The sequence below is a fragment of the Arachis stenosperma genome, chromosome 1, assembly GCF_014773155.1.
Source record: "Arachis stenosperma cultivar V10309 chromosome 1, arast.V10309.gnm1.PFL2, whole genome shotgun sequence".
NCBI lineage: Eukaryota > Viridiplantae > Streptophyta > Magnoliopsida > Fabales > Fabaceae > Arachis > Arachis stenosperma.
Genome location: NC_080377.1, coordinates 126,995,923 through 127,018,081, shown reverse-complemented (window position 1 = coordinate 127,018,081; position 22,159 = coordinate 126,995,923). Strand labels below are relative to the sequence as shown.

At 32.8% G+C, this 22,159-nt stretch overlaps 3 protein-coding genes across 5 annotated transcripts; 1 reads left to right on the top strand and 2 right to left on the bottom strand.

Annotated features, from left to right (window-relative positions):
• Positions 1-7,797: 7,797 nt before the first annotated feature.
• Positions 7,798-11,093, bottom strand: LOC130969392 (uncharacterized). 3 transcript variants are annotated; one of them, XR_009081862.1, is made up of 11 exons: positions 10,856-11,091; positions 10,701-10,778; positions 10,497-10,624; positions 10,265-10,425; positions 10,116-10,185; positions 9,863-9,917; positions 9,576-9,659; positions 9,322-9,360; positions 8,797-8,899; positions 8,356-8,468; positions 7,798-8,247 (listed from the first exon to the last, which is right to left on the bottom strand). XR_009081862.1 is itself a non-coding variant. In XM_057895205.1 (11 exons), the coding sequence occupies exons 1-10, from the start codon at positions 10,964-10,966 to the stop codon at positions 8,363-8,365; spliced, it is 867 nt and encodes a 288-aa protein (XP_057751188.1). In that variant the 5' UTR covers positions 10,967-11,092; the 3' UTR covers positions 7,807-8,247; positions 8,356-8,362. The 3 variants fall into 3 exon arrangements, 2 of the variants coding, with proteins under 2 accessions (XP_057751188.1, XP_057751106.1); XM_057895205.1 differs by having other exon boundaries at positions 7,807-8,247; positions 8,853-8,899; positions 10,277-10,425; positions 10,856-11,092; XM_057895123.1 differs by having other exon boundaries at positions 7,865-8,247; positions 8,853-8,899; positions 10,856-11,093.
• A 1,793-nt stretch (positions 11,094-12,886) lies between these two features.
• Positions 12,887-15,275, top strand: LOC130940607 (uncharacterized). The gene is made up of 5 exons (XM_057868809.1): positions 12,887-13,308; positions 13,417-13,470; positions 13,547-13,841; positions 14,336-14,641; positions 14,747-15,275. The coding sequence occupies exons 2-5, from the start codon at positions 13,430-13,432 to the stop codon at positions 14,870-14,872; spliced, it is 768 nt and encodes a 255-aa protein (XP_057724792.1). The 5' UTR covers positions 12,887-13,308; positions 13,417-13,429; the 3' UTR covers positions 14,873-15,275.
• A 1,123-nt stretch (positions 15,276-16,398) lies between these two features.
• On the bottom strand, positions 16,399-21,770 carry LOC130971891 (leucine-rich repeat receptor protein kinase HPCA1-like). Its single transcript, XM_057897141.1, has 18 exons — positions 21,280-21,770; positions 20,900-21,017; positions 20,746-20,817; positions 20,560-20,634; positions 20,391-20,462; positions 20,026-20,187; positions 19,869-19,943; positions 19,679-19,750; positions 19,520-19,591; positions 19,339-19,407; positions 19,150-19,224; positions 18,994-19,065; positions 18,788-18,925; positions 18,194-18,687; positions 17,941-18,096; positions 17,718-17,854; positions 17,166-17,621; positions 16,399-17,076 (listed from the first exon to the last, which is right to left on the bottom strand). Exons 1-18 carry the CDS (start codon positions 21,353-21,355, stop codon positions 16,579-16,581), a joined length of 2,889 nt encoding a protein of 962 aa, XP_057753124.1. The 5' UTR covers positions 21,356-21,770; the 3' UTR covers positions 16,399-16,578.
• Between the last annotated feature and the right edge of the window lie 389 nt (positions 21,771-22,159).

Sequence of the window (22,159 nt, the reverse complement as noted above, 5' to 3'; positions counted from 1 at the left end):
TTCTCTCTAATAAATTAACACTCAAGTGGATGATTCCAATCGTTTCCTTCCGTGCAATAATAGATTTGATATTGTGTTTTCCAGAAAATGTTTGTCTACCTTCCAAGAAATGTTTCAACTTCCAAAACACCGTAGAAAAGGAGATGTAAAAACCAAAAAATTAATAAAAAATAAAAAAATTAACGGAAAAGAAATAAAAAGATTTGAGTAATGTTGTAGAGATATAACTATTTTTTATTTATGTTGTCTTTTTTTTTATCAGTTTAAACTTTTAAGAAAAATGGATATCATAATATAATATTAAAATTTTATATTTGAAAAATCTAAAATTTAATCATTAATAAAAAAAAAACATGCAACAAATCAAGTAAATTTAAAACAGAGTTTGAGGGAGAATATAGAGATATAATTATTTATGGTATCTTTTTTTATTAATTTAAATTTTTAAAAGAGATAATATTATGAGTTATAACTAATAATTTTGTAATTAACATGTAGTTAAACGTAAGTGAAAAAAACTAATTAACCAATTTTTTAAAATAATTTTTTTGGCTAAGAATGATTAAATTTTAAATATCTTACTAATTTCCTTTTAAAAACTAATTGAACTAAAAATATATATTGTTAATGTTTTAAAATTTTAGGATATGAATATTATTTTCTTTGTTTATTTATTAGTAATTAAAAGAGTGTTTTAAAAGGGATATATCATTCAAAAATAAAATAGTGTTAGTTCTTAACATAGTATTAAAATAAAAAAATTAAAATTGAATAAAAAATTGAACTAATTGTTTTTTGAAAGAAAAGTTCAACACACAACAAATGGAATAAAGAAGATAATAGCATGTGAATAACAAAACAAACTACTGAAAAACAAGCCAACAATCAAACATAGATAACCTTTGTCATCTCTGGTATTGCCATCAACAATAGAAGGGGTCCGCACCTAACTATTCTTTGTAGCTCAGAAAGGATTTGTTGATAATCTCTTCAACTCCTTTTTCTTTGTTTTGAAAGATCTTCCGATTTTGTTCCAACTATATGTTCCAAATTATTGGACAAAAACACACCATCCATCTCTTGCGTTCCTCCTTTCTATTTGAGATCTCAGTTCAATTTTGAAAGTACTCCTTTACTATACCTGGACAAGTCCATTGCATACCAACATATGATATCCAAGCACACCAAACCTGCAAAAAAGAAAAATTACAGCAAAAAAATAAGCGGTGGTCACATTCAACATCATTGTTATATAAAACACATAAAGTATCTTCTTGGTAAATAATTCCAAACCGACTTGGTCTCTCTTTCGTATTGACCCTGCCAGTCAAGACAAATCAGACAAACAGCTACACTCTAGGTGGGACAAGTCCTTTTCAGATATTCCTCGTAAAGTTATAGCTTGATATATCTTCCGAGGCCATTTTCACCTGCAACACCTGTATAAATAAGTTAGTAGAAAAAATTCATTACTTATTATATTTCTACACAACTCTATTCTCTCTCCCATATGCAAGTTTGACTAGTTTCAAAGTGTGGTAAAACTGGTTCACTAGATCTAATTTCTATTGGAATAATTCTCTATCTCATTGAAAGTTTCATATCAAAATTAACCCACCCAAAATTCACAATTCCCTATCAGTTTATCACTGACCCTCTTTGATTTGAAACTGAGAAGAATTTTGGGAAGTGATCTTTTAAGAAACCTCCAAAAATTTAGACATTCTCCTAAAATCGAGTTCGTTTTTCATCACCCATCTTCATAAATAATCCAATAATCATCTTTTGACTGACTTCTTGATTTTTGAACTGTAGTTGACAAATATTCTTTCACAGACCTTCTCAAACTGATAAATAATAAGAATTCGCTTGATTTTTGTTAAAAAGAAAGCAATTATCCGATCCCTACTTTTTAAGAAAAACGTCATTTGTAGACTATAATTAGCTAGCTAGCATACAAATATTTAAGTATAATTTGTTATGACCATTAATTGTATATTATTAAGTCATCATATAAATTGGTGTTCGCTTTGTAGTTTGTATAAATACTTGTTAAATGTAATGATGGAGAAATAAAAGAGGTAAAAAATGTGCAAAAATTATATTCAAATTAATGGATAGATTAGGCTACGTAAAAGTGATAAACCTATATATTCAGATATTACAACATATATATATATATATATATATATATATATATATATATATACTTTTTTTTTATTTTAAAATTCAATAAGTATCTTAAAAAATAGGATTTAATTTTGTTTAGCATAAATTGAACTGGGAGGGAAACATTAATATAATAAAAACTCATATATAGTTTGATAATAATTTAATTAAATATATTTAATTATTTAATTTTTTTAATTATCAAGTTGCATAATAGTTTTTATAATATATATATATAGTTAGAAAAATATTAAGAACTATTAGAATTTACTTTTTTTATCCTTACTTAACGATTAATTTAATTTTTTTAGACTAATATTTTTAGTTTAATAATTTAATAATATATTTTGTTTTATATTTTTATGATTAAATGATGTAATTATGCACTAATTAATTATAGTTCAAATAACATAATTTTTATATACTCATCTAAAAGGTTGTGGTTTCGAATCTCTCTATCTTTGGTAATAAAAAAAAAAAAAATAGTGATGTAGTTATGCACGCAAGGACGATGAATGTGAGGGATTTATTAATTTCCAAATAGGCATTGGCACGTAAATTTCCGTAAATTTCATTCGGATACGAACAGAACTTAGAAATTAGAATAGACAATAGAGCAAACTAAATTATTTGTGCACAAGAAGGAAAGGGCAGGGTATGGTTCACCTCGTTATCTGCTAAAATATCTTATTGTGAGAATGATAAGATGAGAAAAATATAAATAATAATAATAAGCGTGATGTAATTGATGATGACAATAATAATAATCCATACAAAAATGCCCTTTTGGAGGATATTTTGGAAGAGAATTGAATATGCATTTGTGATGGATGAATGGAATGGAAGTGAATATGTATGTGGCATTGCAATGTTTGTAAATAAATTTCAATTTGCATGCATGGGAATGGGAATGGGAATGGGACCCAGCAATTTGAGACAGTTGTGAGAGACTCATTAAATGACTTGGCAAACCCCTCATATGAATCTCGTGGTTTGGACCATTTTGGCGGTCGTTAATTGATGCTATTATTTGCTATGCTTTCATGGAATATATATATAGGACAAATTAAATTAACATGTATATGCATGCATGTGACCCATGATTCATGAGGCATAGCATGATCTAAATATATATACATGCAAACAAGTTGACTCTCTGCGAATGGATAATGCCAAAATGAAATTAAATGTATGAAATCCACACACAGGTAGAATAGTGATGATGATGAAGTGGTGAGTGATAGTAATATCGTAACAATAACATCAATATCATGCGTTGGAGAATGACAAGTTCGTTAGCCTTTGCTTTGCCCAATCACCGACCATAAAAAAGCATTCTTTGTCCATATATATATCATTCACAATATATGGCTATGCTGTTTCTTTAATTTCGTGATTAGTCTAATTATTTAATTAAACCGCCCAACCAATCCCCTTGTGGAAGAAAAATCTATATCCTTCCTTCTTCTACTCATTAAACAAATATTTGTACGAGTGCCTCTCCATCTAAATTTTCAATGACAAAAAGGGATTATATTTTATTTTCTAAAATAATCTAACAGTATATAGAGCGATCAAACAACACCAACATTGCATTCATAGCATTATTTGGTGGCACCATAAGAGAAGTTATTTCTAGAAAGGATTTGGTAGCAAGTTTCTTTGGCTGTTCAGAAAGGGTATTTATTTTAAACAGAACTTTTTCAATGCTTATTATAATATTATTATACAATAAATATATAGTTTAAAAATTACTTTGTTTTCATTTAGCATTAACTCATGCTTTGTGACATGTCTGTGTTATCTTAGCCAAAGAAAATTTTCGCATTTTAGGCGTACTAATAAATATACGTATCTGTAGTCAAGCAAAGATAGAGGGAAATATGGAGTAGTCAGGACCCCCCAATTTTAATTCCGTTTTGATTATGATGATGTATATTATCCTTATATGAAGTTGATCATTCTTATATTATCATCCAGTAAAGCAAATTTTTTAATTTATCTATATTAAAATCAATTTAATATTCCTTTTGTATAAATTAAATCACTTATTTAATTAACTTGAAAAATTTTGGATACAAAAGGGAACTGATTCTAAATCTTTGCCCGCTCAATAGAATGTCTAGGCAACCTCAAGAACAACACAATGATTGTTTTTTGATAGCAAATTATAAGATACGATTAATTTGTCTCTTAATATCTTCAAATAAAGGAGTTTTGTGACCATACTATTTTTTTTCCCCACGAGAGTATCTGTATTTTCTAATGCTAGCACTTTGAGGAAAATAGAGTGTGTGTGCAATATTTTTTAAGAAAATGATATTTTATTAGAAATATTAAATAAATTAAAAAATTGAGTTTTACTTTTTTAAGAGTTGAACTAGAAAGTTAATTATTTAATTATTTTTCAGTCAATATGATGAGTTAATTTTTTTTAAAATTATATTTTTATCTTAAATTTTAAATTCTAAATATTAAAAATCTAAATTAATATTATCAGATGTGAATTATTTGCTGTTTGGAGGAGATTAGTTTTAGTTTGAAATTGCGATTTGAGGGATATTATATGTGAAACGGATTGTCTTGACATTTTGCGCCTCGCGCATGATTTTATGAATGAGTATTCATTTGAAGTAACAGATTTGATTCACAAGATTCAGGAGTTTCTATCTCGTACTTAGTTTATTCACGTTGAGTGAGTGTCTTAGGAAGCTAATAGAACTGCGGATTAGATGACTAGATATAAAGTCAAAAGTAATTCTAATCATGTTATTTAGTCTAAGTATTGTGTTGATCTCTAACAAATTATCTATGTAGGATAGTATTTACTTTATTTCTTTGCATGTTTAGACCAAAATTTTTTTTTCTTAAACCTAAAATCTTAAAAAGCTAAGATAGAAAATGTAATTTAACAATACAAAGGAAGAGGGTTGATGTTCGCTAATTAAAAATTAGCTCTTTATATTTATTCATTTTTTTATAATTTTATTAAAAGGTGGTTGGCCTCATTAATTAGCAAGTTACTCTTCTAAATTTAAACTATTAATATAAAGTATAACAAATAAAAAATTAAAATTTATTTAAAATAAAAAACTCAAATTGTTCTTTTCGATGAATTTTAGATTGAATATTTTGATCCAAATAATTTTTTATTCTCTAAAAATCTTGAAAATTACTTTTATCTAGTTCATTTTCAATCAAATTTTTATGCATGTGGGATAAATAAATTTTTAACAAAATTTATTTTAATAAAATAATTATATCATAAAAATATCATTATAAAATAAATTAACTTTTGTTTTAAAATGATAAAAGGACCAAATTATTTTTATGGGAGTAATTATCAAATATTTTTAAATTTTGGAGAAAAGTGTCAAATCTAAAATGTTTTGAAAAACAAGGAATGTAATACTCTTTATTTAGCAAAAAACATTATCAATGAGGCATATTTTCTTATATCTAAAAACTATGATTTAATTATAAATTTAAAATGTAATTACAATTTTTTTAAAAAATTTAGATTAGTATGGTAATGGATAGCAGTATTTTAATTTTATGAAGGTAGTGTAGGAGTCTCGAAATTGAGAGGAAGAATGAAGAAGAAAGAAATATGAGATTGATGGTTTGGCATTTAGCAAAAGGACAATGGTCATTTATTAGAGTAGTAAAAGAGAATTTTGTTACTATGAATAGTAGGAACTAAAAAGGAACAAGGTAAGGTGGTTATTGAAGAAGAAGAAGAAGAATATGAGTTAGATGGGTGCAGAGATCAGTGACCATCACCATCCAAAGTCCAAACCACCTTATCTCAAGTCATGTCAGCTTCACCACTCTCATGGACCTGTCAGAATTATTCACACAACAACGCTGCACCTACAACATGAGTAGTCCTCACTGCATTGTATTTTTGTTTTTGAATTTCGAAATGAAATAATCCAAGAATGAAGATGAGAAATTCGTAGTTGGGAATAATAAATGAAGATGATTATTCATGAGACAAGGAGGGGTCCACTCTTAAATGGGTCTTTTGGATCCGAATGAAGGCACTGACCAGTCAACCCTTTGACCATCTGACTCTCACTCATCCTGACCATTCTTTGACTCTCTGACTCCGCATTTATTCTTCCTTCACAATTACTTTTTGGATATATATATAACTAACCTCTTGTTGGTTTGGTTCAACCACCATTTCGATATTATACTTGTTTCCAGAAAATCAATCATTATATTTCTTCTTCTTCATCATCTTTTTGTATCTATGTAGGGCCTTTAATTTCTTACTAGTATGGCGGCAAGCATCCCGTGATCTTATTCTTAAAGCCCCATACAAACATGTCAGGCCTACTGCTATGTATGACATTCTTCTGTTCATATTTTAACTCTATCTGGCTATGTCAGGGTAATTACTTAATAACCTCATTCTTTATACAGTAATGATAATATTATTTTGTAATCAACAAATAAATGCAACTCAAATTAATTAATAAGAATAATGTAGTGTAGTGAGTTAGTAGTGATGCATGTGAGGCAGAAGACTAGAATTATGATGTTGCAGTACACATTGTAGCGGTGGCAATCAATTCGTATTTAATGGTTGCGTTGTTCTATCTTAAGTTTCTGTCTAAATACCTCCCTCCCTCCCTCTTTGTCATGTTCCTTCCAACTAACTCATCACCCCCTCATTCAACACTAAACATAATAATAAAATATTCAGTAAACAAAATATTTGACATGCCTTGTAATGATTTTGTATTATATTTCACATCATCAAAATGTAAAATAAATTAAACAAAAACCAATTGTCTTGTGACACCATACAAGTTAGAGACTTGAAAGTCTTGTCAATGGAAATTTTCTAGTTTTCCTTGTCATTTGTCGATGTGAAATGACATGAATCCACCGAGCGGTAAGTAAAACTTTTTAAGAGTGCTTGGTTAATTTTTTGCTTCCATTGATATCATAAGAAATTAAATTAGAGTGTATTTTATTTTTGGACGTTGCAGGGTGTTTGTATTTGGGTTCCACGTTACTTTTTGGGCTTGAACGTGACCTTTGAGTCCTGAATTATTGACCCAACCGAGAAAACAAAGCAAGGGCCTGGAGTCCTCCTTATTAGAGTGACTGATTGATTTTTCAAATGTTGTAAATGTTTTAGGAAAATATTTTATTTGTATTTTGTATGTAAAATTGTCTTCACATTAATTCAATAATAAAGATATTCATTTGTATCCATTCAATGTAAGAAAGAATAAATTTTGGGGCAAAATGGTTTTCTATGCCTATGGTGCCATCATGACAAAATTGAAATATCAGATATATATCTCGTACCATAATTGTGAGACCGCTATGAAGAGAACACAACTTTGGTTTTTAAGTTAAAAAATGGGATAACATTGTGTTCACAGTGATCTTTCCCAACTTATCAGTTATCCATCCTCAACTGTTATCACTAGCTGCATTCCACCTTAGTGATTGCAACAATGCACTGTGAAAGCGAGAAAAAAAAAGCGATAAAATTAAGTTGCTAACATCACTTTCAAGACATCACTTATGATGCAGAGATTACTATCAAGCCATCACCAATTTCGAGAAATCTACCATGACAAGTCAAAGCTAACTTAACATTTCGTTTACTGAATTAATATAAGAAAGCGATCCAAATATAACATTAACACTTTGGGACCAATTTAAAAAACTTTGAATTTGGGAGATTAAAATAGTAAATGCGGGGGATCATGACAAGCTTTTGGTCTGATTAAGCACTTCGGGAAATAATTACAAATTAAATTCGGTAGCAAAAGGGAAGAATCAATAATACATTAATACATATTTGATTTTGCAATTTTTTTTTTCTAAGAAAAAGCCTATCTAAAATGTATCTGTACATATGTTGTTATGGGTACATTTTTAACATGGTTCATAAGAATGTTGTCTTGATGTTACATGTACCGGTGAGACAGTGAATCTGGCATCTTGATTCTGTTGATACCTAGTCGTCGTTGTGCCAAAAGAAAATTCTCAACAAAAATGTGAAGGCCTCCAGTATTAATGTTATATAATAAGTGCATCCTCATATGCCTAAAAAATGGAAAACATCTAGCGTCTGTTAGCCCACTAAAACATATTTTGGAGATAGTTGAATACAGATATAAAACTAAACTGTGGGTCTTTGACTAGAATTTTAACCTGCATTCTACTTCAACTCATTTTCAGATAGCTTTTGCCTCAGGTTCTTAAGAGCATCCACAACTTCTGAATCAAGATTATGCTTCAATAATCTACCTTGAAAAGAAGTGGATCTACAAATAGTATCAATAAATAAAACCAATCATCAAAAACTGTCACTATCATAGAAAGTGGTCATATTCACAACACCAACTTAAGTTACACAATAAACATGTTTTTATATACATTTTTTTTTAATTTCCTTCTTTAGGTGAAGGATAAACAAGTTGATTTGTGCGTGTAATGTTGTATGGATCTTAAGGACACACAAACCTAGATGTAGATGTCCATGAAGGATTCTTGTCTAACAAACAATAAAAATAACTATAAATAGTTTTTTAGTTCATTAGTTTTCATATGCAACACATTATCCATACTGCAAAATATAACAAAAGACATTACCAAAGCATATTTAAGATAGAAAATATTTTTCCAATCTTATTGCAGACAGGGCACACCTTTGCTCTTGAAGCATCCTTTCAACCTCCTTATTTGATGCCTTGATCTTTATTCGTGCAGTTAATAAACAAGATCGAGTAAGATATCATTAAAGAAGAAAAAATCATCCAATGGGTTGTAAAGCTAATAAAAAATGTTATTAATGAACCTCTTTACTTGCACGCCCATTTTCCTTATGCAAACAAAGGTTTGATACTCTTTTTTGGTGGGGATATCTTTAAGACAAGGACGAGAGTAACACAAGAAGAGGGGGAGGATAATAGATCCTCCTTTCAAGAGCAAAAATTAAACAAAAGAAAAAGCTGGCATTGAAGATCATGAGTTTTAACACCAAACCACAATTTAAAACAAACCTCTGAAGAGCTTTTAACCATCTTCCTTTGTAAATTTAGATTAGACAAAATAAGAGCAAGTATTACTCATTATTGAATGTCGTCATCAATATCCTGCCTCAAGTTAGTGTTTTACCTCAGTAACCAATGCCTTGCAACTCCAAACAAAGGCTCCCTGAAAGGTATATGAAATATAAATAAATAGCATAAGAAAGACACCATTTCATGATACTTTGGTGACGTATGCATCAGCATTTAAAAAAAGGAAAAGGAAATAATGTAAAGATAAGAGAATTATTTCTATTTCTGAAGAAATTAAGTAGTTTCCCTGGTTGATATTAAGGAGAGGGCAACAATAATAACTGAAAAATAAAAGCAAAGAATGCATACTGCTCCATGTGCTGCTTCTTGTTGACAGCGGTCAGAAGTGACAACCCAGACTTTGGGGCATCCATCCTCTTTCAAAGCTGAAACCTAAACAATCAAAGGATATTGTCGTTAAAGTTCTATTAGTTGGACCATGTGGAAATTCATTCCAATAATCATTGATGTAATATTTCAAAGTGATAATAAATGTATATTCCAAAATCCTTTGACAAATGATGGTAAATCTCTATGAAGCCATGATCAAAGTAAAAGTCCACTTAAAACTGTGTCCATCTGAAGTTATATCTAACCTCTTTTTCAATCCATGTATCAGCACTTGATTCGGCCGAGAAAATGACATCAACACTGGAAAACGGCCAAAGTACAAGATCAGAACTTAGGATCACTATAAGAATTCAAATAAGATATTGAAAAAATATGTCAATTCGAAACAACATCATTACCTCCCCTCCCTAAAGATTCCATTCATTGGAACCATTGTTTTAATAGGCTCATTAAATGTTCATAATGTAACAACTAAACTAGCTGTAAGAAAAAGAGTACCCAGCAAAGTTTTCCTTGTGAGTAGGGAATCCAGACATCATGGCATCAAATACGGCAACCACTTTGACCTCTGTAGTGTACAAGTCAACAAATAATGAAAATGTGAGAGAGATGAAGAAAGACAAGTGGGAATGAAGCACTAACAACACCTCGTAGCATACTAAAGGTTACAAGCTCATCAATAAGCTTTTGTCGAGCAATATCAAGTCTTCCTTTCATGAAATGCTTCTTGAGCTTCATCCAGTAGCCACACACATTATAACCATCAACAAGCAACACAGGGACTGCACTGTCTATACCCTGGTTTGTGCTGCACACACAAAAGAAGCAAACTTGACAAAAATGGAAGTGGAGGATTGGAAAAGGGGCATTAGTGTTCACCCATAGAGGGAGGTGGTGGGATCACGATAGAGGTCGATGGAATCTTGAACGAGTTCCTCCTTCTCCACCTTCTTTTTGCGATAACTGGTAGATGGTCTGGGACTGCTGGAGTTTCGTTTTTGGAACTCCTATATTCGCAGCATTATATTATTATTAAATTAAATAGAGAGAATTGAATAACAAGCGGTAACTGTAAGTGGTTACCTTCCATAAGCGTAGGAATTGGAGGTTTTGCTTGACATTGGATGTAATTCTGGGAGGAGTTGGTTCAGAATCAGAACCCTAGCGAACAGATAGGAAGCTTGATTTGAATCGAATATGCATAAGAAAGAGATATAAAAGGTGTTCGAGGGAGGAACCTGAGAGTGCCTCTTGCTTTTGGCGACTGTGATGGTATTCCGTGGATTATGAGTGTGATTGGAAAACAGTGCTGTTAAGGAACAAGATGATGGAGGTGTTTTCAGTTTCATTTCATAGTCTTGGAGCTCCAATGTCCAATCAGCACTGATTCTACTCTCAACTCTCTAGTCTCTCCACAGTTGCAGGTTCCGGCAACTGGTTGGTTCATAATTGGACAAGTAAGCCACCGCAGCACCGTATCCTCTTTCCCATTTTCACTTGGGCTTGCTTGCATTCTCGTTTTATTTGGGTTTTTTATTTTTTGGTTGTCCTCATTTTATTTGGGCTGAACCTTCCTTAATTTCTATTGGGCCTTATTCTCATCTTTTAAAAATGATTCTAGACCCTGACCAAAATGGCTTCTGCTTCCGCTATTTATTAAATGGTTTATATGTCTTCATACATGGGCTTACAAATATAGCACAGTCCAAGAAATCACTTGCCAGCAAGTGGATATGGGCCATTTTGAACAACTAGGCCCAATAGTAGTCAAGTCCAATTCATGTGGCATCAGCATCACACATGCCACATTGACTAAGGTACAAGTTTCATGTCCAAAAAAAAAAAAAAGATACAAGTTTCCATAGCTTGTATCCAACTAACTTGGGGAGCAAGTTAAATGTTCCTCCACTATTTACAGAAATAATCATTCATGATCATTTATAAATATTTCAATATTCAGGTATTTTCTTATTCTCATTTACAGTTACTTAAATTCTTATTAACTTAGACATTAAAATTATTTGCAAATACTTTTATCATTGTTCAAATAAGGACATTGAAAAAACTATGTTCTAATATATCAATTGAAATTTTTATCTAAAAGAATTTAAACCTTATGTTCAGGCTCAGAAACTTCATCTAATTTTAGTTAATATGTCAGAACAATATACATCATAAAAGTTTAAAAGTTTGACAATAAACTCATGAATGAACAAAATTAATTTTTTATAAATAAAAAATTAATGTATAAATATTTTTACTACATCGAAGATTATCTTTCGTGAATAAAAATAAGAATATTAAAATATGTTTAATCTTTAAACGTTCTTAAACACACTGAAATTTGTCTTGTTGTTCATGAAAATTGAACCTTTACCGTTAAATTTTATGAAGCGCGCAATATTTTTGTTTTTGAATTTTAAAGCATGGTGATGATTGATGAGCAAAATCATTATATGGTCTCTTTACCTTGCGTCTGTATATGTATGGCCTTTTTATGGAGAGTTATCGCAGACATGTCCCTTTATGTATGAATAATTGTTTTAAGAGCTCAATATTCGAAATCTCCCCCCTTCCCCTTTCCCATTTTTTGGTTGGACATATGTGCAATCATTGGTTTAGAGAAAAGCGGTCCGATGATATGTGCCTTATCATAAATGCCTTCAAAAATATTTCTATGCAATTTAGAGTAGGATCAGTTGGCATTGTATGCAACGTAGGAAACAGGACAACGTGGATTTTATAGATTTATTTAAATAATCAAGCAAGCTGGAACACATTATTGGGATTGCATACCATTTTGAATTTACTACAATATATATGGGGTTGTGAAATGTACACAAAATTTCATGCTCTGACGATTTATATCGAAGTGCCAGAATAAGCAGAGAGCAAATTAAGGGCTTCATGCAGCGAACTTGTTTTATTTATCTTATTCTTAATGTCTCCGGAGGCAGAAGAGCAATTATTGTTTTGTTTTATTTAATTTGTGATAAGGTTTGTGGGAGTAATAATATTTTGTTGCTTTCATTATACTTGTAGGTGTCTTTTAGAAAGCCACTTTCTTAAATGTGTATTGGTAAATATAGGAATAAAAAAAGTGCAAAGTGGATGGGCATTTTGGTATTGAACTAACTACTCCCTCGGTCCACACTAGCGAAGAGGCATGTGGAATTGAAGAGAGAAGTGTAGTAGTGATAATTGATAAAGAAAGAAATAGGAATGGGAAGTATTACATTTACATACATAACCATACCTAACGTTACGCTAAGGACAATCCCAATTCCCAAATAACAAGTCCAATTGGGACCGCCTCCTCTCTGCCTGCTCTATCATGGCACGTGACTGGGGCCTCCCTCCATTACAGAAAGTTGTATGGTAGGGTTTGGTTTTTTGATTGCAGAGGAACCATCACACGCCAATAAAAGAAAGAATACGTTACACCTTTACACTAATGTGATGTATGTATAAGGTTCCAAAGTTGAGAGTTCCAAGTCCATCTCCGCAGTTCGGTTTAATTAATTAATTAATTAATTATCAATCTTGTAATTTAATTCCCCCAACAGTCCATGTGCATCATATTTTCCATTCTTGTTGGTGCTGCTTTTGGAGAAGGAAAGAATCTATCTATTTACTTTTATTTATACACAAAGAATGAAGAGAGAGGGGTTATTGTTATTGATCTAATCATGTAAGTGTTCTTCTGTTCTGGCACTGCATGTGCTGCAATCACCGCTCCACACTTTCTCTTTAATTACTTCTTTTCTTTATATATATTGATACATACATCTATCCTTAGTTTATAGATCGAGATGAGCAACAGTCCAAGTCCCACACCGTGCAGTCGATCCTGGTGAGTATGTATTTCAAACTTAAAGGCTCTCTCCTCGTTTCTCATAGAGCTAATTGAATTGAATTCTGGTCATCAGGTCAATAAGCGAGGAGTCACTTAGAAGGTATGTGAAGTTCGCGAGTGAGAGCTGCATTCAGGAGCTTCTGGCTGCTTCAGACACAAATAATAATAACAAAGGGAACAACAATATTAACATTATTAATAGTAATTATGATAATGATGGTGGTTGGAAGCTCCTGACTCTCGACAACGGTGTAGAGATTTCCAAACGGAGGTCAGGCTCGCTCCACACTTTCCGCAGCCGCTGGGTTCTTCCCTCTGTCTCTCCCCAACAATTCATCACTGTCGCCAACGCCATTGACGCTGCAAAGGTATTACAGTTTACAGCACGAGACAACTTTTGTCTTTATCTACTCTACTCTTTAATCCTATCCCTTCTTCGTTTTAATTTCTGCCTCACATCCATACCAAATATACATGCTTCCTTGTCTTTTACTATTTTCGTTTTCCACTTTTTATTCCTTTTTTCTCCTTACACATGCTTCTCATTAGTTAGCTAATTCAGCTTGTGTAGGCTTTATTTGTACACAGACAACACGACAAAACATTCACACACTGTATTTACATCAACCATTCTATCTCTATAGGCATATTAAAAATTAGTTACTAAATTAGTCGAGATAAATATGTGTATAGTTTAACTCGTTTTTAATATATATTTTATATTTTAATGTGTATTCTATACTGCTGATTGATTTTAGTGTATATCTCACATAGTTAAAATCGATTATTTTTCATTTTTAAAATACATTTTGGTTGGGTTAATTTTTTTTTAAATTTTATGATGAATTATTAATTAAGCCAGCAATGGGACTCGGATCTGGTGGAAGCTCGGTACATAAAAGATCTGGAAGAGAACCTGAGCATAATTCGGCTAAGGTTTGGAGAAAACTCGAAGCCTCTGTTCAGGAATAGAGAATTCATAGTGTACGAGCGGCGTGAGACCATGCAAGATGGGACCTTGGTGGTGGCGGTTGCTTCACTGCCAAAAGAAATTGCTGCTGGCTTACATCCCAAGCAAAGTAATGCCATCAGAGCCCTCTTGCTACAATCTGGATGGGTCGTTGACAAGCTTGAAGATAATTCATGTGTCGTTACTTATGTTGTTCAGGTACATAATATCTATATATAATATATCTACGTAATTATTCTTTCATTATGGACCAACTAATCATGTTTAATTTCTTTTAATTATTTGATTTGATTTGATGATCAGCTGGATCCTGCTGGATGGTTGCCCAAGTGCTTTGTCAACCGGTTTAACACAAAACTGGTCATGATTATTGAGAACCTTAAAAAATTGGCCCAGCAAGCTTGTCCGCCAATTGAACCTCAAAAATAATTCCTACTTCTATATATTTGTAAAGTTTGGAGGGAACAGATTGGAGGAGAGTAACACCAACTATATATATATATATATATATACTATAATCAAGTGAGCCAATTTTGGCACTGCAACTGCAATATATATAAAAAAATGTTTAATTAATTATTAGTGATAACCAATAAGCCTTTGCTTTATGTTGTCAATTTAATGAGTGTGTGTGTATCAGTTATTTAGTTTAAAGTTTGAAGCAAGGACAAGTAGTGGGAGGAACTAAGTACGTAACAGAAAACGGCATCTTACTTTTAAGTTTTAATTTGGAATTAGATGCCGCCGTTGACGTTATTATTTGTCGTTTCTCGATCATCTTTTGAGAAGAAGATAGGCAGGAAGAACGTGAAGGAACTTAAAGAAACTTTATTGCTGGGACTGCCTCCAATTGATTTCCACCTTTATTTGCTTTTCAAATTCCTGTGGGGACTACTGTGGCTGAATAATAATGCATTTCAGCTACTTAATATTTAGGAAGTGCTTCCACTTCAAAATTTAAAATAGCTAGGAGTTGATACTTGATAGTCACGCTTCAACGCTTCACAATTCATTCTCATTAATTACAATAAATATTAGGTAAACTGATCAATAGTTACAAAAAAAAAAAGGATTATACTACGTGTACACTAAAATCAGCCTCTAAAGTCAACCATCAGTATAAAATACATGCTGAAATACAAATACACTATGAAAATAAATTAAATCACACATGTATTTATACAGAAATACATTAATGGCTGATTTTGGTGTACAAATAGCATTTCTAAAAAAAAAAGTAATTTTGGCGTGCACGTAGTATTTTTTGTAGTAGTATGGAACAAAATTAAAGAAGTCAATAACGTATGCCAGCAAATCCTCTTCCTCTCCGTCTGATGAAACAAAAAGAAAATCCATTTACGAACAAGAAGCTAAGTTTAACTTTATCATTACAAGATGAAGTTATTGTTTTAGGGTGACTCATAATTATTATATTGTACTTGTACAGCTATATGTCTATATATTATTTTCTATATAGTTTATCAATAGTTGCTTGCACTTATTAAGTTCATTCACATATGATTTTATTGTTACAAATCCCGGCCTGCTAATCCTAACTTGTACTTCATTAATAATATTACATATCTTTTGTTTCACGAAAGAATGGGACAGAAGAAAATGGCAAAGGTGGAGAATCAGGGAGTTGATGGATGTACATATCTGTGTTCAAGTTAAGTGAGACGTAACTAAAAGTTGAAAATTTCACATGCTATCTTAGAAACATGTGCATGTGACTATAATTAGTGCACATGTTAAAGGTGCCCTTTTCCTATATGAAGATATGAGCAGTATAATGGAGAGTGGGTAAGGTTGAAAGGATTGGAAGCAGCTCCACAAGGCAAGAATTGAATGCATGTGGTGATTTATATGAGAATATTGAACCCTTATCCTGAGGTATAGCTAACTTGATGATGATAAATGAATTAGTTAGAAATTATGTACTTACTCTGATTAGATTATTCTTCTGTAGTAAAGTTGGCCTTTTCATAGCTGCAATCTACTCACTCTTGGAATATGAATATATGTTTTCTTTTTATAACACAACAATAATATCTATCATAATTAGCTAACAGCTATATTATGTTATATACACTTAGATGATAAACAAGTTGACTTGGAAGTGAAGAGTGACTTAGTTACTTGGGTTCCACTTTTGGATATGAAAGTGCAGCTTTCAAATCAAAGGACTCACTGCTGTAAGGATGGCAACTAGAACTACCTCTGCTAACTTCTTCATAACTGGAAGAAATCATGGAACCTGATTCATCATTTGAACCACCAGCTGCTAATGAATGATGCAATATATTCTCTAGTTCTCTCACAACCTCACTCATCTTTGGCCTCTCAACACCTGAATCTGAAACACATTTCATAGCCAAATCCACAAACTTGTCCAGACCAACAAGCCCAATGTTGCTAGAGGCCCCTAGACCAATGCTGGGGTCAATAATTTCATGCAGACCACAAAGCACTTTTGTCATGTCCATTGCATTTCTGACCTCTTTCACAATGTACTTCCCTCTTTCTATTGGTCTTCTTGCAGATATAATCTCCAACATCAGCACTCCAAAGCTATATACATCACTCTTCTCTGTCAGTTGTTGACTCATATAGTATTCTGGATCCAGGTAACCCTGCCACAACACCATTTCTTACTGTTAAGTACTAACATTTTTATAAAGTGAACATGGTAGTGTACAAGTAGAAGATAGTATATACCCACCATTGTTCCTTTAACTTGAGTGGTAACGTGATCTTTTTCGGGATCAACAATAGACTTGGAGAGACCAAAATCACCAACTTTGGCGTTTAGGCACTCATCCAGCAAAACATTGTTTGATTTGATATCCCTATGTATGATGGGAGGATCAGCAAGTTCATGAAGATAAGTCAAACCCTGTGCAGCTCCAAGTGCAACTTTTAGCCTTCTAACCCAATCCAATCTAATCCCTGATTTCCCTGTGAGAGTGTCCTTTAATGTTCCATTTGGAACAAACTCATAAACCAGCATTTGTTCTTCATGCTCAAAGCAGAATCCTATAAGGGTAACAAGATTCTTGTGGTGGACCCTTGATAGGAGCTCAATCTCAGCTTTGAACTCAAGCCTTCCCTGCTTGGACTCTCTTTGAGCTCTTTTTATTGCTAGCAATTGTCCATTGGGGAGGGTTCCCTTGTAAACCTGTGAAGTAGTGTCAACATTTTCATTATCATGAAGAAATATGAACTTATTATGTTGTAGACATTGTATCTTTCAAAGTGAAATAAAAATGAAGACCTTCCCATAACCCCCAGATCCAATATCATTGGCTTGAGAAAAATTTCTCGTGTATCTTTTAAGCTCTTCAAAAGAAAACCGACGTGCTTCTTTCAACTGAGGCATGTCACCCTTACTCTCAGCTGTATCCCATCGTCCTGCATTTTGTTAAATTTAAATATGTAAGAAAATTCATAGATGGATGCTTGATCCACCACAATGCTGCAACTCAATGCTAACTTACTAAAAGGATTGCTTTGTCCAATTGCCCTTTCGGCTCTTTTCTTTTGGCAGAAAGCATAAACACCTGCTACCACTAATAACACTACCAGCACACAACCACCAACTGCTGCTCCAGCTATGATTCCAATGTTAACTGATTTGCTTGACTCCATAGTACCTTGTGCATCAAGAGAAAGTAAGAGACCGAGCTTTCTGGGTAATTATATTCGCTATATTACTAATAAGTTAACCATGTTGGAAGGAAACAGACTTACCTGAGTTCCCAAAGTGTTCATATTTATCTGCATCAAAGTAAAATGGTCCAAAAACTTTAGGAGGCTTAAAAGTCTGGTTACTTAGCAGAAAACCAATGGTATAAACCCCTGTTCGATTGAAACGATCCTGCCCTGCTGGGAAGACTTGTAAACTCAATTCAAGATAGTGATCTGGATCCTCAGTTGGATGACTCAACAAAACAGAATCAACAGGTAGATGATGAGACTCAAAAGATTGCATTAGACCCTTCTCAAGCTGTTGGAAGTAAGACTTGTTTCCAAGGTCTGAAAAGGAAGGTGCTCTGAAAGTTAAAGTTCCTGTATATGGATAAGCACATTCACAGTTGGGGCTAGCAACCTGTCCCAAACTGCAGGTACTAGGCTGACAGTTATTCCATGGAGTTCTATATGACAGTTGATTAGCCTGATTATCGGAGCAGTAGGGAGTAGCTATCCCCTCTACAGTTTCATAGCAAACTGGGTTACCCTTAAGTCTGCAGGTAAGTCAACCCATAGTTAGGTCTACTACTGCATACAGCAATAATGAATCTCAAACAATAGTATGCAATGGCAGATACAAAAGTTTTGGCTTACATTATCCTGACACTTAAATGGTCATGTTTTTGCTCAAAATTGTCAATTGCATTATTTTCAAGATCAATAAGTTGCAGATGCTTGCTGTAGGTGGAGCCAACATTCAAGGTTCCATTTATTTTGTTGTCTTTTAACACCCTGCAATCATATTTTAGTGTGTAACTACTTGTATGGAAAACTATACTAGTCAAGATAGGTGTGCTTACACAGTCTGCAAACTGACTAAACTAAACAAAGAATCAGGAATCTCTCCTTGAAGTTGTGTGTTCTCCATATTTCTGCCATGAAAACAAGAGCTGATTCATAGCAGGAAAACACATACAGTACTGAGAGATCAAAGAAGTGCACAAGGAAAGACATACAATGTTGTTAAAGAAGTAAGAGTCAAAATCCACGACGGGAAATCCAGTGGCTCAAAAGTGTTGTTGCTCAAATCCCTTCAAAAACAGAATTGAAGTTACTTGGGATTGGTGTCATGAAGTAAAAGATATATCTCAATGATAACAACAGTAAAAATCCAATTACAAAAGATGTATGTTATGCAAAATTACAGGTAGTTGAGGGCACTCATATCACTAAGGCTGGGCAGGGTGCCTGAAAGTTTATTGTTCGACAAGTACCTGACCGGCATAAAGTTCAAAGTTAAGACTTAAAACTAACAAAGCTCACTTTCTCAGAAACAGTATAAAAAGGAAAAAAAAAAGTGTTAGCATGTTTGATTTGTCTGCTTACAGCTCTTGAACATTGGTAAGATTGTTGATGTTTGAAGGCACAGGTCCACTTAACGAATTACCATCCAAGCGCCTGTACCCGCGAAGCACATTAATGACAAAAGCAAAAGGCATTGAATCTTTTTTTTTTTTTTAAACAAAAGAAAAAATTGACACTCACAAGACCTCCAGGTTCTTAGCCAATCCAAGTGTAGATGGAATCTTGCCTATGAGATTATTGCTTTCCAAAAGCCTGACCAAAAAGTTCTTCATGTAGATAAGTACATAATTTTACTTGGAAAACCAAAACAATGGAATAGTGTCACTATAATGGCAGACACTATATGAAAATAAATTAGAAGAATTCTTACAGATGAATCAGAGCCATTTCCGAGCTAAAAAGTTGAGGAGGAATATTGCCTGAGAGATTATTCTTCCCAAGATGACTGCATCTAACATGTATTAGATGGATTTTTCTACATAAAAGTAGTAAGCCATTTATTGCAGAAAATAAAAGAGTTGACTCACAAATGTTTGGCATGGTGCAACTTATCAAGACCAGGTACACTGCCACTAGAAATTGGTATAGGTCCTTGAAGCTCATTGTCAGCTAAATCTAACCAATATAGGTTCGATAGATTACCAATAGAATGTGGAATCCTCCCAGTGAAGCTATTGGAATTTAAGGATCTGCAATTCAAAGTAACTGATTTAGACCATGATCCAAGAAATCATTAAGTTACAAAAGATAAAGATACTAAGGAAAAGGCCTCTGATAGAAAATATAAACAAGTTTCTTAAACATGAAGCAACCGTTCAGTGACTTTTCAGTCAGACCAACCAGAATATATTTCTAGATACTTTCACCAGATAACAAAGTTGACAATCCTTACATAAAGCGAAGCTCCTGCAGAAATCCGATTTCATCTGGAATAGGACCATTGAAACTACAGCCAACAAGAATTCTGAAGATAAACGAGAAACATCTTTCTTTGTTAAGAATTGTTTCATCAAATTCAATTCAGATATGTGATACTAATTGAACAACCAGTACTGTCTTACAAGGTTGACAGTTTCCTCAACTCTCCAATGGCTCTTGGAAGTGACCCAGTCAAGTCCTTGTTGTAAGAAAGATCCCTAGTTGGAAAAAAAAAATACAGATTCAAATAGAGTGGAAATTGCACACAAACTGCTAGCAAGAAAACACTGAAATGAAATGTATACAAGCAACGAAAACAAAATACTTACAAAGTCTCCAATTCGGATAGTGATCCGATATCTCCAGAAAGTTCACCTTCCAAACCCATGCTTGACAATGTTCTGAAATGATAGCAGGTTAATCTCTTAACAGTAAATCCAGGAGAAGGAAGCAACTGAGTGTGATCATTGAAAGAGAACCTACATGGATGTAACACGTGAATTCTCACACTTAATTCCATCCCAAGCATCACAAGGATCCGAACCCTCCCAATTAGGAGGGGTTTTCTTCAAGGTATCCATAAGAGACTTTAGAGTGACCACTGCATTAGAAAGTACAGAGACAAGGTCATGATGTTCTGCAGAAATGTTTAATACTAACAGTAACAGACTCTTCCTAGAACTTGAGGACACAGTTTTAGTTTCCTAACAATTAAAATAGCTCTGGTGCTTCTGGTTTTGAAATGACTAAGTTCTATGAATGACAAATATTTAATAAAAGAACCTTATACTAAAGATTACATTCAAAAATTATGAAGGGCATATGATACATAGGATGTTATATAGCTAGTAAACTGAACTCACAATCCTCATCAGCAGTTTCTCCTTTTGCAAGATAATTAAAAACAAGCAGCAGAAGAACTAGTATTCTTTCTCTCATTATCAACTTCAAAGAGCTAGCTCTCTAAAACCTTCAACTCTGATAACTCTTCCTTGGTATCCGTCTTTCATATCCAAATTCACTCGCCACCTCATTCAATAATACAGGAGAAGTCAAGAATTAGCTGCCAAAAGAGTAGAAAGAAAAGTCAAGAAATGCTTAACTGGATGTTGAAATTGTTTTTGTTCTTATTTTCTCATTTTCTGTCACATTGAATCTAGAAATGCTGAAGTAATGTTTTTGTTTTGGAATCTCGGAGTATCAGCTACATAATGAACAACTTGACTATAAATACCCAATAGTAATACAGTTAGGACCAGCAAAGACAGACAAATTCTTGCATTTTCCTGCAGTGGTCCTAGTACGTGTTCTATGTACAATTAAAAACACTTATTTTCATTTTCAAAAGTTAAAAAATATATATAAAACTCAAGAATAAAAATGTTTCTAGAGCACGCGTTAAATAAGTCGCCTTTGGAATATATTAAAAAGAAGACAATACAGTATATAATACAGTTAATTATGCAGCATTGACATGTTGTCTTATTAGAAGACCAAGAAATATTACTCAGATAAGAACAATGAGACACTGAATTGAATAGTGAAGTTTATAAGTAGTACAAAAAGGTTTGGTCCACCATCGACCTAGGAGTGCTACTTAGCTAGCTATGTAGATCACCTTTGAATGTCATGGCATCAATTCAACCAACTATTCCATTTTAATGCTTAGCATTTATTGCACCATTATTTCAGTCCCTAAAAGCTTATTTGAGTTTATTGCAGTTGTTCTTCTTTTTCTTTTTC

Bases quoted from the DNA above. Each gene is read 5' to 3' on its own strand.
- LOC130969392 (XM_057895123.1), bottom strand. From the start codon at position 10,966: ATGAAACTGAAAACACCTCCATCATCTTGTTCCTTAACAGCACTGTTT. The intron at 10,779-10,855 runs GTTCCTCCCTCG...TCTGTTCGCTAG, and splicing joins AAAGCAAGAGGCACTCTCAG to GGTTCTGATTCTGAACCAAC. The intron at 8,469-8,852 runs GTGTGCCCTGTC...TACTATTTGTAG, and splicing joins AGGATGCTTCAAGAGCAAAG to ATCCACTTCTTTTCAAGGTA.
- LOC130940607 (XM_057868809.1), top strand. From the start codon at position 13,430: ATGAGCAACAGTCCAAGTCCCACACCGTGCAGTCGATCCTG. The intron at 13,842-14,335 runs GTATTACAGTTT...TAATTAAGCCAG, and splicing joins ACGCCATTGACGCTGCAAAG to CAATGGGACTCGGATCTGGT. The intron at 14,642-14,746 runs GTACATAATATC...TTTGATGATCAG, and splicing joins TCGTTACTTATGTTGTTCAG to CTGGATCCTGCTGGATGGTT.
- LOC130971891 (XM_057897141.1), bottom strand. From the start codon at position 21,355: ATGAGAGAAAGAATACTAGTTCTTCTGCTGCTTGTTTTTAATTATCTT. The intron at 21,018-21,279 runs GTGAGTTCAGTT...TTTCTAATGCAG, and splicing joins AGAAACTGCTGATGAGGATT to TGGTCACTCTAAAGTCTCTT. The intron at 17,622-17,717 runs GTCTTCATTTTT...ACTACTTCACAG, and splicing joins GATCTGGGGGTTATGGGAAG to GTTTACAAGGGAACCCTCCC.